We start from the raw sequence: 18,141 nt of genomic DNA on the forward strand, positions 1-18,141 counted from the left end.
GAGAATCATGGCTCCCGGCATGAGAGGTGAGGTGAGGGGAGGGGAGGAGAGGCGGCCGCGGGGCTTTTGCGGCTGCGAAGGGGCTGAGGGATGTTTCCCGCCCGGTGCCGGGAGCGGGCGGGCGCGGGGGCGGCTCAGTCAGGGCCCGGTGGAGCTATGGCCGCTGTTACTTTCAGCCGCCCGGCCTTTATCGATTCGTTTTCTCTAAATATCGAGTTTTGATGTTTGTAACTAGTCCCTTACGAACGCTTTAAAACAGGAGCTAAGAACAGTCAGCTGAGAGTCGGTCGTTTCCTAAGATACGGGTTGTGCAAATAGCTGCTTCACTTCAGTTTTAAAATGAGCTGCTTCTCCTGTCCCAGCTCGTTTACCTCGCGCATTCGAAGAATAAATAACTGAATTAAAAGTTAGCATGTCCCTCAAATGTTATTGTGTGAATCGCAGCAGATAAGCTCGCACAGCAGCGGGATATTTATGCAGCATGAGTGTTAATGAGAAGGTCAGTGCCTTTGCACATCCTTATTAATCCTAGTTTGAAAGGAATCCTACAATAGAACCTGTGCACTTTTAGAGACTTTGTAAGGTCTTTATTACTGGAATATTTTAGTAAATGATCTTTCATTGTAGCTTAGCTTTTTAATTGCTTATGTTACTTACTTAATACTTTGACCAACGTATGTAAAAGATTTCATGTAAGATTCACTCGTAAGTAAAAAATTAAGTCATATATCTACTTATGAGGTAGTATGTGCCTTCTCCTTGAAATGTGAAGCTGTGCAATTGCTGCTCATACATACACGAGAGCACCAATACATAAAGTATTACAGAGTGCTCAATATTACTTCACAAAGGTGAAAGTAACATAGCTACTCAGTTTGCAGCTTTAGGAAATTGGGTGTTTGTAGTCACATCAGTAAAACTGTTTCATGCTGTGTTGTTTTATTTGCAGTGAGTTAGCAATTTTTCAAATATAACAGGAAGATATTATGCTATTAACATTTATGTTCCTAATTCTCCAAAACACTTGCAAAGCCATATATACGTTAATTTAAGAGACTACTCATTGCGGATACATTTACAATTGTGTGCATGCTAACATTGTTGGACTGCAGCTTTCTCTGCCTGTGCAAGAAACTGCAAACTTTCTGTCAAAGGAAGATAGAACTGCACAAAAATATTTAGTAACTGATTCAAACATGAAACAGATATTGATAAGGCTCTCCATTTATCTCCTTCAGTACTGCTTACAGGATTTTCTATTTAAATAGGGTTTTTTTAGCAATAATTTTATCTTGTTTCATTTTTGTGTGGTTTTATTTCACTTTTATTTTACAGGAGATTTACGTGACTCTGCATTGCCTTCGGTGAACTCACCTAGGTAAAGTAGTATTGGCCACTCCCATATATTAATAATCACGTTGTACAAAAAGTGCAAACAAAATCTAGTCTAACTTTGTAAAATAATTTAAAGTTTTTTCTTTCAGTGTTTTTCTGCACAGAATTATTACCTTTTTCTCCTAACTTCCATACCTTTTTTTTTTTAAAAAAGAGCTATCTTAATAAAAGTGTTGTTCTGAGGCATCAGTTTCCCCTTGGAATGCTGCCATGCAGTAAATTCTCATTTGTTCATTAACTCTGTAGCTGGACTATAGAATTTCTCTGAAGAGATATTCCATGAGGAACTTCAGTTCTGTGAAGAAGTCCTAAGCAAACTCAGAATAATACTATCTGACAAAAAAATATTTGGCAAGTTTGTGTGGTGTGTCTTAAATTCGGTGTAACATCTTCTCTTTCCCAGCTACTTCCTTTTCTTTTTTAGCCCTTTTCTCTGCCACTCCCCACCCCTGCGTTTCAGTCATGAAGTCCATTCCCTGCTTTTAAAACTATTTTATTTCTTTCTCTTGTTTACCAAAAGTAAAAAGTCAAGAGCATTTATAACACCCTTGTGCTGTAACTGCCTTTTGGGAAAGGATGAAGCCTAGTAAATCCAAATTTGCTGCCACTTCATGTAATTTAATTCTTGAATGTTATATCAGTACCTTGGTATTTATGCCAGAACTCCTCAAAGTCTTATTGTAATAGTTATACACAGTTACTTACTCAAGCTAGATTTACTGGTGCATCCACTAATAAATATGATGAAATAAGATAGGCAGTTTTTAGATGCAAGTGTTGCTATACTTTATTGGACTCATGGATCAATAATTGATTTTTCTTTCCTTTCTTGAGAGCAGCAAAGAAAAATGCTAGTAATTTTCTTGGTGGATTGTGACATCATCTGATCCATTTGTAAAGTCTTTATAACTTGCAGTAGTAAGAAGGATACTTGAAGCTCATAGTCTTAGGAACTACTGCAGCCTTTATTACAACACTGGTTTTATAGCTACAAAGTTCCTGTGAAATATGTTTTTTTAGAGCTGAAATTACATTTAACAGCAATAAATGCCAGTAACTTCATGTTCTGTGTTTTTTAAATCTGTCACATTGTTACCTTTAATAAATCTGGCTTGTAATGGATTGATGTGTACAGCTGGAAGTACTTTATTTCCAGGAGACACCTTTAAGTGACTTCACATGCTTAATCTGGTTTTTGTGTTTTAATTTTATCAAACAGCCGATAAATCTATTTTGAAGTAATCTAATGCATAAATATTTATTTAGTGTTGAAGGTGATGCTATCAAAGTTTACGTGAGAGTACGTCCCCCTTCAGAGGGAACTGTGTTAACCGATGGAGATCAAGGCTTGTGTTTATCTGTTCTTTCATCAAATACCATCCGTCTGCATTCGAAGCCTGAGCCAAAGATCTTCACTTTTGATTATGTTGCAAATATGGAAACAACACAGGTAATAACTTCCAGAATCTCAAATGGTATTGCAGTTTTCCCCTGAATTTTGGCAACTGCTACACTAAACCTTTCTAGAGATGTAATGCCTTAAGTCTTGTTTTTTTGCAGTGGTCAGATTGTACGTACACAATGTATGCATACATAGATATGTAGTTATAGGATATAAATGTTGCACTAAATTCTGCACTCTGATAGTTGTAATGTATTTTTTAATCCATTAATTTAATTAATTAAAGTTTTTGTTAAAATTGAAGCTTCTGTTTTTAACTACTTTAGTAACACAATAGACAGAAGATAAATCCCTCTATTGAGACAAACATGGAAAAGTAGCTGGCAGTTAGTAGCTAATATTAAAGATGTGACTGGTATGTTAGGAATTTCTGAGTTGATTTTCTATTTGTTATATTTCCTTCCATTTGTCTTTTAAACATGCATTGTTCATCTGGGAAAGGTAATACTGGAAGGAAAATCCTTCAATTTAATTTTTATAATATTGTGTTTGAAATTCTGAATACAGTTTTAATTCCTCTAAGACTTCAATTCCATTTAACTTATGCTAAAAAAAACACCCCAAAACTCCCCAAAAAACCCACCCACTGTAGGCTGTTATTTGTATTAAGGCTCTTCTTGCAGGTCTAAGACAAATTCATGAAAATAGATGAGGCTAACAGTTGTGCAGATTTGTTGAATATACCAATCTGAAGTGGCAAATATTGAAAGTTAACTAGATTTGATGAGTGTCATAGGCTCAGCTTTGACCTACTGATGGTATAAACCACTTAAGAATCAAAAACACAGGACCAAAATTAATATAATATATATGTGAAAGCCATTACTATGATGCTGGATTTCATTATTTTTCTTTCAGTGATTAACAAGGAATAAAACTTTTTCAGAGGGAGTGTTTTATGTCACAAAGAATTACAATGTATCTTTTTGCTCTGAGAACACCAGGACTCATGATACCTGTCTAACCTTAAAAAATGTGTCTATTCTATACATTAAAAAGTTAGGCATAGGCATAACCCTGATGGAAGAGATAATTAAATGCCTGGTGTCAAGTGCCTTGTATTTCCATTGTCCCCAGGAGTCCGTGTTCTCAAGTGTGGCCAAATCTGTGGTTGAATCTTGTATGAATGGCTACAATGGAACCATCTTTGCATAGTAAGTCATTTAATGGTCTTTCATACCAGTTGCAACACTTGAGGAGATTGTGTTGACGAGTTGTTGTGGTTTTAAGCCCAGAGCCTGCTTAATGTTACCGTAAGCCTTGAAAATGCTTCCTTAGTGGGGCACAACAGAGGGAATATTCTTGCAATATTTAAAAGGACTTCCTATTCCTCTTGGAGGAATCTGTTTATAGGTGCTATGCTTCTAATACTTAAGACCAATCATGTAGATTGTAAACTCATTTCATTTTTCCTGTCATTTGTCTGAGCACTAGAAATTTTCTTGTACCGTTAAAGAGAAAGCTAGTTGTTTTCAATATGTTCACAGTAAAATGGAACAAAAATTGCTTTGACTTGACATTTGGCCACCTCAACTCTTTAGTGAGTCTTAGCTGCTCATACGAGAGCTCATGAATGATAATTTTAACTTTCAAAATGTTTTCAAGGTAGAAATATATCCATGAGTAATAGCATTAAATATTATTATATTAACTCTCGATATTTTTTCATTTTGAAAACTGAATAAGCACTTTGGTCAAAAATGCTAACTTGAAGGACTGATCTATTCAAAACTTTATGTGGATTTTTAATTTATCACTGTATTTTCAAAACCGTGAAGGGAAGTCTACTTTGTTACGATAGACAAATGTGGAAAAATGAAGTTGCCCTGAAGTTCCTCTGGCATGATTAATAATGGTGATTAAAAAAGATACTTTCAACTTAAAAGTATTTTCATCATTTTGGGTGTATGTTCACTACTCAGTGACACAAAACCCAAAAGACTGAGCCAAAAATTAATTTAATGTATATATTTGAAAGACTTAACTTTAATGCTAAGTTCTGCTATTTCCTTTTCCAACAAAAGTAAGGAAGAAAATGGTGGGTGGCGGGGGAGAGAAAAGGTGACTTATCAAACAGAATTTTATGGTCAAATTTGCTGTTCTGTTTTTATGCCTTTTTAGCTGACTGATTTCTCAACTTGCATATTCTGTCTCTTTTTATCTTCCATTTAGAATTTTTTTTGTTTGCTTTAAACTGTGAGTTCTTAAAACAGATTATTGAAAAATTCAGAGCCAGAATAAAACTTTATCTGACTTTTTTTTTTTTTTTTTTTTCCATTAGTGGCCAGACTGGATCAGGAAAAACCTTTACTATGATGGGTGAGTGTATGAGAGAGAGCTTAATCTTTCAGTGGTTTCTAAATGTTTTTTTTGGCTTGAGTTGAAAAGTCATCTTGCTCAAACATCAGGGGTGATTTAGATTTGTCTTCCTGCACGTAAATCTAGGGTTTAAGAAATGTTGTAGCACTCAGTGCAGTTCTTACTTTATATCAAAAGAGTGAAGTATGAGTACTCTATTTTTTTAAGATGTAGATTTTTTTTCTGTTTTTAACATGACAGTAGCTTTTCAATTAAATCAAGAGCTTTTAGCAGATTTTCCAAAAATGAGTATTTTACTGGTTTCCCTATTTGGCTGATATCCTTTGCATGTGTAGAAAAATATGTTAGTATGCAAGGATCTTCCATATTATAATATAGTAAGGTTTTCAAAATAACTACTTCTTACCCAAGTAAGGCTCTCTGTACATGAAGGGGTCCCCTTGTAATCTTGTTCTTCATACAGTGGTGATTTTCAATGCATTAGTATTGTACTTGATATTAGAAAGTTACTGAAATAACCAACACCAGCTTGGCTGACATTTTTGAGCGCTACATAGAAATAAACTAAACACAGGGACAAACTCAACCCATCTTTCTGGTTCTTCAAACCCGGGTTAAGGTAGCTGTATTGACCTACCTGCATATCTCTACATGTTTTCTATGCAAGTCCATGTAGTTTACACTATTTTAGACTTGGGTAACCTATGGACAGGTAAAACAAACTTTGAAAAGCATCATTTAGACTATAAATAAATCCCATTATGGAATATTATCTTAGATCTTCAGTGTGGATTTTATTACAGTTCATCTGTGATTTTATTATAAACTGACTAAAACCAGGTTGCTGAAGTCTTTTGTAATGACATCTTAAAAAGATCAACCATTATTCTTGAGTAGTACTAATCATTTTTTTTTAATAAAAAATCTCTTTAGGACCATCTGATTCTGATAATTTCACTCACAGTCTGAGAGGCGTAATTCCACGGAGCTTTGAATACTTATTTTTTCTAATTGAACGTGAAAAAGAAAAGGTACCTTTATTTTATACTTACTATTGCAGTGAAAGTAATGTCTCACATTAAAGATTAGCTAAGGCTGCTTGATAACCTGGGTATGTAGCAGTTAAGTTTCCAGGATTATTGCCATTTTGCATCAGATTTTTTAATGAGAAGTGCTTGCATCTAGTACTTTACCAAATTACAGTATGCTTTCTTCAGACACAAGCGTGCTTATATTTTGAGTCTAAAAATGCATCTAGGTTTCTGGGTGTTGGCTGTCAACTGGGCATCAGAAATGTATAGTATGTGGAATATGTATGCAAACTAGCAGCTTTAGATATGTATAAAAAGAGCCTCTCTGCCATACAATGGCAGACTTAACAAAATCAATCTGTTTATAGTGTAAATTACTGTGTTTTTCAGGCTGGCAGTGGAAAGAGTTTTCTCTGCAAATGCTCGTTTATTGAAATCTACAATGAACAGATATTTGACTTGCTAGATTCTGCTTCAGCTGGACTCTTTCTCAGAGAACACATCAAGAAGGGAGTCTTTGTTGATGGTGCCGTTGAACAGGTGTTGTCATCTGCTGCTGAAGCATACCAGGTAATTTTTGTCACTTTTTAATATTTGGGCTATTTATCTTGATGCTTATTTGGTAAATATTGTTCTTTGATTAAAGCACATATTTTTTGCACAGTGTCTGTGACACCCTCTTCTTCTATCTCCATCCTCAAAAAAACAGCATAAAAAGCTGTTTCTAGGCAATTCTTCCTGACTATCCCACACATGTAAGAAATCTTATAGTTTTGGAGTTTGGAATGGATGAATTGCAATTACAGTAATCTTTTCCATAATGTATGCTTCATACATCTCTGAAATAGTACCAGAAAGCTACATCTCCTGCTAATTAGGCCATGTACATGTTCAAGAAGCTGTCAGGTTTATTTTTCCATGAATGAGACACATACACATAGCACTACTGTGACTTTAATTTTTTTTTTTCCCCTTTGTGTACTGCTAACATCCACCAGTGTTGGATATGTTATCCTTTTAAATGGCAATGGTGCTCTTGGAAGAAAGAAGTGAATATTATAATTAGTGCTTTTATTAAGCTTGACCATAGCTATATTTTTTCACTTCTCTTGTAAGAAAGGTTAAAAAAAGTCCTGGTCCTTGAGAGTTTTGAAATCTATTGCACTGAAATATGCTTACTACTGTTTGTCACCAGTATATAAATACTGGTTGCAGTCTGAGATACTTGGAATTACTGGATGTGTTTTTCATGCTTAGGTATTAACTATGGGCTGGAGAAACCGTCGTGTAGCATCAACCTCAATGAACAGGGAGTCCTCAAGATCACATGCAGTTTTCACTATCACAGTGGAATCAATGGAGAAAAACAATGAAATTGTTAACATTCGGTCTTCCCTGCTCAACCTGGTAGACTTGGCAGGATCTGAGAGACAGAAAGACACCCATACAGAAGGACTGAGGTTAAAGGTTAGATCTGTAATAGCTGTGGCATCTCCTTTCAGATGTGCTGCCCTGTTCCATTCGCCATATCTGTTCACCCTTGTTCTCTTTTTCTTTTTTTTTTTTTTTCTCTTTTAGGAAGCAGGTAACATAAATCGATCACTAAGTTGCCTGGGCCAAGTAATCACAGCACTTGTTGATGTGGGTAATGGAAAACAGAGACACATTTGTTACCGGGATTCCAAGCTGACTTTCCTATTACGGGTAATATATATCCTCTGGATTTTATGTGCTACTTGGGCTGTAGAAAAAAATACTTGTTCAGATTGGTGCTTTTTTTACTCTAAAAAGCTGAACTTGGATACATGAGAAAATTTTTTCTATATTGCTCAGGTGAAAGAAATCTCGAAAAACAGCTTTTTACCTAAACAGGCTTCCAGTCGATTTATTACTGTTAACTGAATACAAGAAAATTTATGCTCGTAATCTCGTTTTACATATTTGCAAGTTTTAAAGAAAAAGCAGCATATGTTTTCATTCCTATAACTTGGGAAATACTTTGTATTACAATATAATATTTAGAGATGTGCTGAAATGTTTGACAGGGCTTCCAGAATTCATCTATGTATGCAAAGTGGTGTTATGATGTTAAGAATTAGATAAATTTACAGTTTCCTACCTAAGAGATTATGGGCTCTTTTCAAGATGAACAGAAAACAAAGGTGGAAGCAGTCAAAGATTTGTTGGATGCCAGTGGTCCTCAAAATTCTGTGAACAGTAAAGAATAATATCTGTAATATATTTTTGCATTATAGTATACTACTTGTACATAATACAGTATTTTTATTACAACACAGAATTATTGTGATCACAGTGGAATTTCCCAATCATTCCATCCCTGTTCCATGTAGATCTTAGAATCATAAACTTCTGAAGAATTATGTTCTTCCAATGCAACTAAAAAAAAAAACACTTAAAAAAGTAGTAGCTCATATAGATGCAATTCTCTTCCAATTTCTTTGTATTTTTAGGTGTTTGTACTGCAAAGAAGTCCACAAACATGACTTTCTCTGCTAGACAGAGAATGCCATTGAGGCTTGTGGGCTATTTTGTAGTACTAGGCTTTTAGGTATAATTCTCCAGAGATTTGAGAGCTACTTGTCAAACAGCAGAGAGATATTTGAAGATGTGCACAGAAAAGGGGGAGGTTACTTCTGTATTCTTGGTCAAGAATTTGTTGTTTTGTGATTTTGTTTGTTTGGCAATTGCACCAAAAAATAGGTTGGAACAATCAACAGGGTAGATGATGTTCAAAATAGTGCAAATACCAATCTGCTTATGACCAAGATTAAAATGAAATTACTTTATTTCCTGTTGTGTTGTTTGTTTTTTTCTCTCTCTCTGTTGTTCAGGTGTAACATATCTCAAATTGTTAATAATTAATACAGAATCAGGGTTTTGAAAATGCAAATAAAGTCTTTATTTATAGTCACATCCTTGATAACTCACATTTGAATTAAAATTCAGAAACTTAAGTAGCATGGAGGTTGAACAAACTGCAGAAGGGATTTAATTTAATCAAAGTGATACACAGTAGCTCGTAGGTGATGGCTTCTTGCTGTAGCCAAAAACATTCAAAACAAGATAACTTCTGTGTTTTTAAATAGGATTCCCTTGGTGGTAATGCAAAAACATGTATAATCGCAAATGTTCATCCAGGATCCAGGTGTTTTGGTGAAACACTGTCCACCCTTAATTTTGCTCAGCGAGCAAAGCTGATTAAAAACAAGGTAAGAGAGTTATTCAATGTCTTTATTGTTGCAACAAAGAATTTTGTAGTGTTTAAGCTGCACATCTGCAGACAGGATAGCTTCAAGGAAATAATCTCGTGCTTTCACTAATTTAAATGGCTATAACTTATTTAAGAAAGCAAATTTAGGATTTTTAAATGTTTGACAAATGATTATTGGAAAGGACTTGTTTTTGCTTACAAATAGACTACAACAGCTGGGCACTAGGTAATGGCTGATAATAGTGTGCGTTCATTCCTTGTTCTCCGAGCACTTCATTGGAAAAAGTAAATCTGTACTAAAAGTTAAAATTGTCATTAAAAAAAAAAGATTCAATAGTATTTCAGTGCAACCAGGTTTTATATATGCTAATTCCCAAACCATAATTTCTTATCACTGGATTTTGAAAGTATGTTGGCATTTAGCTGGAAACTATTGCCCTTGATGTATACTACTCAGCTTTGTTGGTTAAAAAGCTCCTGAGAAAATTCTGCAGAAAACATTAAATTTTTAACAAATATTTTTAGCTAAAGTAGCACTTGCTGGTTTCTTGGTAAATTGAATGTTGCTTTTCCCATGATTTTTTCCTTTCATAAGGTGGAAAACTTCTCAGTAATTTTGTTGCTTTGCCATCTTTGACTCTTCTTTTATCCTATAAAAGATAAGATTTTTTTTTTTTTAATTTGTATATCTTTGTAATTTTCTTTTAACATATTTATGAAAGGCTGTGGTAAATGAAGACACGCAAGGAAATGTGAGCCAACTGCAAGCTGAGGTCAAGAAGTTGAAAGACCAGCTTGCTCAACTAACTTCAGTACCATCTATGCGTCACGTTTCTGTATCACAAGGTAGGAGTTGGGAGTGAGGGGAGAGAGAACTTGCTACTCTTTTAGCCCAGAGTGTTGGAACCTTATACAATTCATTAAGTTTCTGAACAATTAAAATTGTTGTAAGGACTGACCTATAGAGGTTGAATTTGTCTTATGGATCCTATTGCCTGTATTTGTATCTAATGTTTTGCAGAAATTGTTAACGTGATTTTATTTTCTTTGTGTGTGAGGCTATGCTTCTATTGTAGCATACCTAGAATAATCTTTCGGTTCAAAAGAGGTGTTATCTTGCCTAATCTTATAAGTAACAAAAGGTTTACATGTGACTGCTTGTACATTTATATTGGAGGGAGGCCACTAAGGTATTGACAATGCCCATTCAATCTGCATTCTTTTTAAGCTCAGGACAGGACTTTTTTCTTTGCTTCTTCTTCTCCTTTTGCCCTTTCAGGGAGATCCTAAGAAGGATGTTTACCTTTCAGTAAAAGTTCAGTATCAATGTAAGATGGTAATGGGGTTTTTATCAATATGTAACTTTTCTTCCAGAAGCTTTTCACTAGACCACTGTATCTGTGCTATAGATACCAGCATAGCTTTCTATTACATATACTTCTCACTGAAATTCATTACCTTATAATGTTTATTATTATATGGTGGTAAATTTGGTCTTGTAACTCTCACTGTGATCCTGAGTCAACTCTTTCCTGACCTTGCTGAGAAATCAAAGATACAACAATAGAAGTTTAACTAAAGAAGTTAGAAAGACTCTTCATCTGTGGATGAGTTTTTCTAACGAAAAGTTACTTCTCTATGAGCATCACATTTACACGTTAAAAAAAGCTGGCGATGATGTTAATACTGAACCATTGTCTGTGAATACAGAGAGAGGGCTCAAAAATGTTGTTTGAGTTGTGAGGGAAAGCAAATGATTATGCTTAAACACTGAAGAAAGGTTTTGTGCAGAACCTAATATATTAGAGCTGTGTTTAGTCTATGCAATTAAATCAGGTTTGTAATATTTGATCACACAAATATGAAAGCTGCTTAGAAGCCCCTTTAAAGACATCCTGGCATTTTTTAATATATTAAATTAAATAGGATAGTCATTGTGCACCTAGATACTATGGTTGTTAGTATTCTATAAGCAGTCTTGCCTGCATGAGGCTATTCAGGAATGCTATTTTAAATTAATTTCTGAAGTGGATTAGTTAAACCCTTTTAATCCCTTATGTGGACACTTTCCTTCCAGATTAAATTACTAATTGTCCACTTAATTCATGCTTATTTTCCTGAATTTCCTTCTCATAAACCAGTTAGTCCACCTTTAATATGTACAAACTAATAATGCAATAAATGGTTTAGTGTTATCAAATTAATTTCAGAGGGGTTTTGCAGTTTATAGATACATTCAGCTGAACAAACTGATTCTTTAATTTTATTAAAAGTTCATCGCAAAGCTGTTTAATGCTTGAACAACTTTGTTAATTATACAATTATGTATATTGACTCTGCTCTTTATCAGAACTTGCAGGCGACTAAGAATTACAGTCTAAACATCTTTGCTATGGGTACGGCATATGATTTTAGAGGAATTATGCTGTTAAAATAATTTATTTAAATTTTCTTTACATAACTGTCATGTTATGTATTTAGGAAAACTTGGTTAACTGATATGTTAATAAATATGGCACTCGTTTTATTGACTTACCCTACAGGTACTGTCAATGAAGGGAAGAACAGCATAAATTACATGAACAACTTTCTTGAAGCAATGTTGTTCTGGGAGAAATCAGAAGGTGAAAAGAAGGTAAGAAAGCATTAATATTTTTAAGTGCATTCTGTGTACTATCTGATGAGACCATATTGAAGCTGACTCCTAATGATTTTTCTTTGTTTTTGAATAAAAATACTCTGTCTAAAGATAAAGCTTCATAATAATGGAACTAGTTAAATGACATTAAAAAAAATCTTTCAAAATCAGACAAGCCATAGGATAGCTTTCATAGTATGTTTAGTTTTAAGGGTTTTATCTGAATTTTCTAATAAAAACTTTGAACAGAACAACAAACTTGACAATCAATGGTAGGACAAGGGGTAATGAGTTCAAACTGGAACACAAGAAGTTCCACTTAAATTTGAAAAGGAACTTCTCAGTGAGGGTAACAGAGCACTGGAACAGACTGCCCGTGGGGCTAGTGAAGCCTCCTTCTCTGGAGACATTCAAAACCCGCCTGGACACCTTCCTGTGTAGCCTCATCTAGGTGTTCCTGCTCCAGCGGGGGGATTGGACTGGATGATCTTTTGAGGTCACTTCCAATCCCTGACATTCTGTGATTCTGTGAAACTTCTGTTTTACACAGTTCTGAGTGCATCTTTGAGTGTCTGGGTCAACAGTGTGTTTTTTGAAGCAAACCTCACAGCCATCCCCATTTTATTGTGCATTACTTCATGTCATGGTGCAGGGCTGAATCATGCAAAATAGATTTTTTTTTGGGGGGGGGGCCGGGCGCTGGAGTGGGGGTGGGAAGAAAATGACCTGAAACTCTAGAGGTGCATCTAATGTGCTTAACTGAATATTTAATGTACAGGATCATATTGGAGCTTCCAAGTAAAGTTTTTGCAATAGAGCATGTAATTTGGCTTCTTGATACGAATTGTTGCTCTCTACAGGTCTGCTTGAAATGAATGTGTTCACAAAATTGTTAACTGAGTTTTGCATCATTTGTGTGTATGTAATACGTGCACCTTAAAAATTAATCTAGTGTAACTCACTTTCCACCAATTTGTGTATGTACTTTCTAAGAATTTATTAGAAAAAATTGCTCAACTAGAAGATCTGTGTGCCAAGAAGGAGAAATTCATTCAGTCCAATAAAATGATAGTCAAATTCCGTGAAGACCATATCGTTCGCTTGGAGAGATTACATAAGGAGTCTGGTGGAAGTTTATTGCCAAAAGAGCAGAATGATCTTCTCAGTGAATTGAGAGAGGAATTGCAGATGCTCAGAGAACAGGTAAGTCTCTAGTTTTTCCCTTCTAGAAGAGTTATTGTGAGAATAGCTCATGCGATGGGCTTCTGTGGTGAGTGGATACGGGCTTCTTAGGAAAGACAGGCAGGAAAAAAGTGGATGAGTGGTGGGTCCCTTTACAGAAGCACTTGAGGGAATGGCAGGAAGATGTGCCAGCAGAGGTTTAGGTTGGACATTAGGAAAAGGTTCTTCCCCCAGAAGGTGGTGGAGCACTGAACAGGCTCCCCAGGGAGGTGTCACGGCCCCAAGCCTGACAGTGTTCAAGAAGAGACTGGACAATGCCCTCAGACACATGGTGTGAACTGTGGGGTTGTCATGTGCAGGGACAGGAGTTGGACTTGATGATCCTCGTGGGTCTCTTCCAACTCAGGGCATTCTATGCTTCTATGAAAGTAATAGCATATAGATTCCCTATGGAAGGGTTTAGAGCTTGTGAGTTTGTGTAAGAGGAGAAGCTAGTAAGGGTGATGTCATGGGAGCTTGCTACAGGCCACCTGATCTGGGTGAGGTAGAGGACTAAGTCTCCTTTAGGCAACTCTCAAGGAAGTCTCCAAGTCACAAATCCCCATTGTTATGGGAGACTTTAATCTGGATGACATCTGTTGAAAGGGAAAGACAGCAGGACGCAAGTAATTCAGCAGGTTTCTAAAGGAGAATAGCACAGATGTTAGATGAGCCAATCAGGGGTCATGCTGTCCTGGAGCTGTCTGATGAAGGCAAGCAGTCAAGTACATACCTAAGGCTTCAGCAGAGGAGACTTCAGGTTATTCAGTTATCTGGTAGGTGTGGTATCACTTGTGAGGCAATTTTGCAGAACAAAGAAGCTCAAGACAGAAGGCAGATCTGTAAAAACAATTTTGTCCAAGCACAAGCAGGAAAAAGGAGTAGATATATTAGAAGACCAGCTTGAATCTGTAACTCATAACTGAACTCCAAAGTGAAGTGGGGAGCAAAGTACGGAAGGTCAGGACAGTCATTAAAGAATTATAGAAACATTACTATAGCATGGATGGACAGTGTTAAGAAAAGCCAAAGTTCAAGGTTGAAACTGAAAAGGGGTGTCAAGAGTAGCAAGAAAAGCTGCTACTGCTTTATTACCAATAAAAGAATAAGCACACTAAATACAAACTCACTGTCTTTTTTAAGAGCAGATTCCAAGAGAGTACGAAAATTAAAAAAAAAAAAATGAGGCAGTTTTAACGACTGTTGGGAATACCTTTTTTTTCCCTTTTCTGTTGCAAGTTAATGCTTATTAAAGGTAAGGTGGTAGAGGAACAGCTAGTTATGCATAGCGTTGTCTGGAAAATAAAAGCTGTTGAATAAAAATATTGCTTATCACAGATGGAACAACACCCACGAATTGCAAAGTACGCCATGGAGAACCATAACCTCAGAGAGGAGAATAAAAGACTTCGTTCTTTACAGTCAGTTAAAAAGACCCAAGAAATTGATGCTCAGACTATTGCAGAACTAGAAAAAGCTTTTTTGGAAGCTTCAGCTGCAGAGAAAAATACTGGAGGTAAAAATATGCTAACGTTCTTCAGCTAAATAAGCTTACTGTATTTCTGTTGTGTGCAATGTAGTGTTGAAAATGTTTGTCTTGATGTATTTTTGCCTTCTTCAAAGTGATACCTAAAGACTGATAAAACAGGTTTCCTTAATTTAATTCACACTGGCCTTCAGTGAAATACAGCAGTAGGGAATTTGAATTCTCGTGCATCTTGTGAACACCATCCGTAATCATATTTTGTTGTCCTCAGTTATTATGAAGACTGCAGTAATATTAATTATTCTGCTGATTTTCACGTGAACTGTTGCTAATACCCATTTTCTTCAATCTCGATTGCTGCTGTGCTCTTCAAAAGCCTACAAATGCTTTCATTTTAGTAAAACTTAAAATATTTGAGCTACTCTGATTTCAGAGGGTGTATGTTTGTTCTTTAGGTCATCATTTATATTCTACCACCGTATCAGTGGAAGGCAACTCTCTGGCATCTGTTGAAAAGCTGAAGGCACGCCTGCTACAGACTCAAAGTGAACTGGCGAGTTCAAAACAAGAATATGAAGAATTCAAAGAGCTAACCAAGTGAGACAAAACAGCATAGAAATGTCTTAATGTATTTAATGTCTTAATGTATTTAAATAATTATTTATATTGATTTTTTTAAAGGTAGTCTCAGACCCTGAATATACAGTCGTAAGTATGTTCTTTGGATATAAAAGAGGGCCAGATTAAGAGAAGTGGCATTCCCATAGAATATGCTCCTGTTCAACTCAGTTACTCCCAGACTAGGAAACTACCATGATGCAGTATGAAGGCAGGTCTGCACTGTTGCAGATTTGTTTTTCTGAAAGCTCTTCTTTATGCTAAGATGCAGAAGAATGCACATCATCTTGGAGTTCTGATAGTCACCTGTTTAATGGGACAGAGAGAGTTTGGCTTAGCTGCCAGGTTGAGCAGTAACTAAATATTCCAGATGGAAGCAGTGACAGGAACTGAGAGTTGAGGGGTTTTGGAGGGGCGTATTTTGGGGTTTTTGTTTGGTTTAGTGCAACAGTAGTTTTTCATATAACCACTTGAAGATTGCAAGTTGAGTCACCATAAATGTAGAATCCAAGCACCCCAGAGAATTTTGGCTAACCTGTTGGCTGATTTTGTTTGGTGGTGGGGTTTGTTTGGGTTTTGGGGTTTTCATTTGTTTGTTTTCCACTACAGACTTAATAAGGCAATAGTACCACTATCTTGAGACTTATCAGAAGAGAGGTTTAATTCAAATGAAAGCAAAGACATGGTATCAGTAGTTCACTGATGTCCATATGCTTTGGCATGTAAATGCAAGATAAAACTCTACTTTGTCCTTACTAATGTACTAAAGAATTTGGTGTCATTGTTCTCCTTGAGGGCAGCACAAGATAATGCAAAAGGCCTGAGGAATATCTTTACTGTGTGTGCATGTAAATATATGCAAGTGCATAATATGCAGCTTAACTTGATCAACCCCATTTCTGAAAAATTCAGATCTTGTTACTGGAGATACAAGAAAAATAATGGTGTTTCCATCAAACGTAATGTAAATCTGGAAGGCTAAAGGGACCTGATTTTTTTTTTTTAATTGTATTTACTTTTTTGTTCTACCTAATGTTGATTTTTATTAATTTTGGTGAATCTAGAGTGATTCTAGAAGCATTGGCATAAGATATGTCAATTTTTGCCTCTCCGCTTTTTGTTATTGTTGTTGCAAAGTAGCTTTGTAATGTTCTTTTTCCTCATTCGTGCAATTTTATGACTTTGTATTTTTATTCTTAAATTTCTGAGTAACAAATCCTATGCGCATCCTAAATGTTAGCGTTACGATCTACTGAGTTTATCAATTCAGCAACCCATCTGTTGTCCTGTATCATTAGTTACAATAGTTTGTTTATATCCTCGTGTATTATTTTCCTGCCAATTTGGCATATTCCTGTTTCATGTATCACATGTTTTGTGCATGTTTTGCTTTCCTGATAGTAGGTATGCGTTTTATTGTCACTTTCTTCGTGGATTGCAGTCAAACAGAAGCATCTTTTTGAGCCTCTGGATTCACCTCTTGATTTCACTAAATTTTAAACTCGTTTTCAGTTTCAGAGTAACAAAATGCTTCATTTTACATGCAAGTGTAATGATATTCTGTATCTGAATAAGTAGAGTAAAATGTAACAATTTCACAAAATCAATGTATGCGTATTTTTCTGTTGTTCAATAGCAGTCAGAACTAAAGTTCTATTCTAATCCATAACTTTTGTTGAAAACTCTAAAAACACGAGGGAAAAGTGATAGCATTAAACTGCCAAAAGATGAAATAGTATATTTCCTTTTGTCTGTAGACTTTGACCCTACAATTATGTCAGTAAGGCCAACTATCAGAGTAACAGCATGTAGCTCTGCAAAATACATAATGAAAATTCTTCCTAAATTTCTGCTCAACTGTTGGATTTCAGTTAAAGTACTCTTAGAGGGCAAAGTAATCTTAACAGAGAAGCACTTCCAAAAAAAAATCTTTAAAGCATTTTCTTTAATCCTGCCAAGCACCAGTTCAGACTTCTCATATAACTGGATAACATTTTTAAAGCTTAAAACCGTATTGGTATGGATGATATCACTTTCTCATAAAAGGAATTGCAGAGCTCTCAGCTTATTTCATACCGTGTAATGGATTTTTTTCTGACACTTTTAGTTATCCATCTGCTTGCTTCATTATGCAAGCACAAATAAGCTTCTTAGCTGCGGGGTTTTTTTAACTTTTTAATACAGCGCCGGTGGCTTTCTTCTCAAAATAATGTATTTCAGTGTTTGGGTGAAAGTTCATCTTCAGTTTGCTCATTGGCAGTAGTGCAGTTTATTCATACTGGTGGGAGGGCAAACTGATGGAGTGATTTTTGACAGTAGTAAAATGCTTCCTAAACAGGAAAGAGCACATGGAACTGCAGTCGGAGCTTCAATCCCTTCGGAAAGCAAACCAGCATCTTGAAAACATTCTGGAAGCAACCAAAGCACACAAGCGCCGAGAAGTCTCTCAGTTACATAAACTACATAGAGAAACTCTGAAGGTATGAGGATAAGTTTATTTAAAACCAGGCATACTTACTCCTGAGTTGTATGATCATTAACGTAACTAGTGTTCTGACATGTAATCCATATGTGATAAAGCAGATATGCTGCTTTTTTGTTCTGAAATACTTACTGAATGTCTGCTACTGTAATCAGTAAAAATCTGAAAAAGTGTAGTGACTTAGAACTAACCACTTTGAGCATTTTATTTCATTATTCTGCTTATAGAATTGTGAAGTACAATACCAGCCAAAGTCT

At 35.7% G+C, this 18,141-nt stretch overlaps 1 protein-coding gene across 1 annotated transcript in view; it reads left to right on the forward strand.

Annotated features, from left to right (window-relative positions):
- Positions 1-7: 7 nt before the first annotated feature.
- The window catches only part of KIF15 (kinesin family member 15), a gene marked incomplete at its 5' end in the record, with an annotated part of 34,830 nt that continues 16,696 nt past the window's right edge, over positions 8-18,141 (forward strand). The window contains 16 exons of the mRNA XM_080340566.1: positions 8-26; positions 1,336-1,378; positions 2,662-2,845; positions 3,935-4,011; positions 5,139-5,176; positions 6,110-6,207; positions 6,598-6,777; positions 7,465-7,674; positions 7,786-7,911; positions 9,315-9,437; positions 10,162-10,285; positions 11,983-12,074; positions 13,071-13,280; positions 14,637-14,814; positions 15,240-15,381; positions 17,741-17,882. Of these exons, the coding sequence (XP_080196692.1) occupies positions 8-26; positions 1,336-1,378; positions 2,662-2,845; positions 3,935-4,011; positions 5,139-5,176; positions 6,110-6,207; positions 6,598-6,777; positions 7,465-7,674; positions 7,786-7,911; positions 9,315-9,437; positions 10,162-10,285; positions 11,983-12,074; positions 13,071-13,280; positions 14,637-14,814; positions 15,240-15,381; positions 17,741-17,882 (1,986 nt within the window). The remainder of the gene's footprint in view (positions 27-1,335; positions 1,379-2,661; positions 2,846-3,934; positions 4,012-5,138; positions 5,177-6,109; positions 6,208-6,597; positions 6,778-7,464; positions 7,675-7,785; positions 7,912-9,314; positions 9,438-10,161; positions 10,286-11,982; positions 12,075-13,070; positions 13,281-14,636; positions 14,815-15,239; positions 15,382-17,740; positions 17,883-18,141) is intronic.

Source organism: Nesoenas mayeri, assembly GCF_963082525.1.
Source record: "Nesoenas mayeri genome assembly, chromosome: 2".
NCBI lineage: Eukaryota > Metazoa > Chordata > Aves > Columbiformes > Columbidae > Nesoenas > Nesoenas mayeri.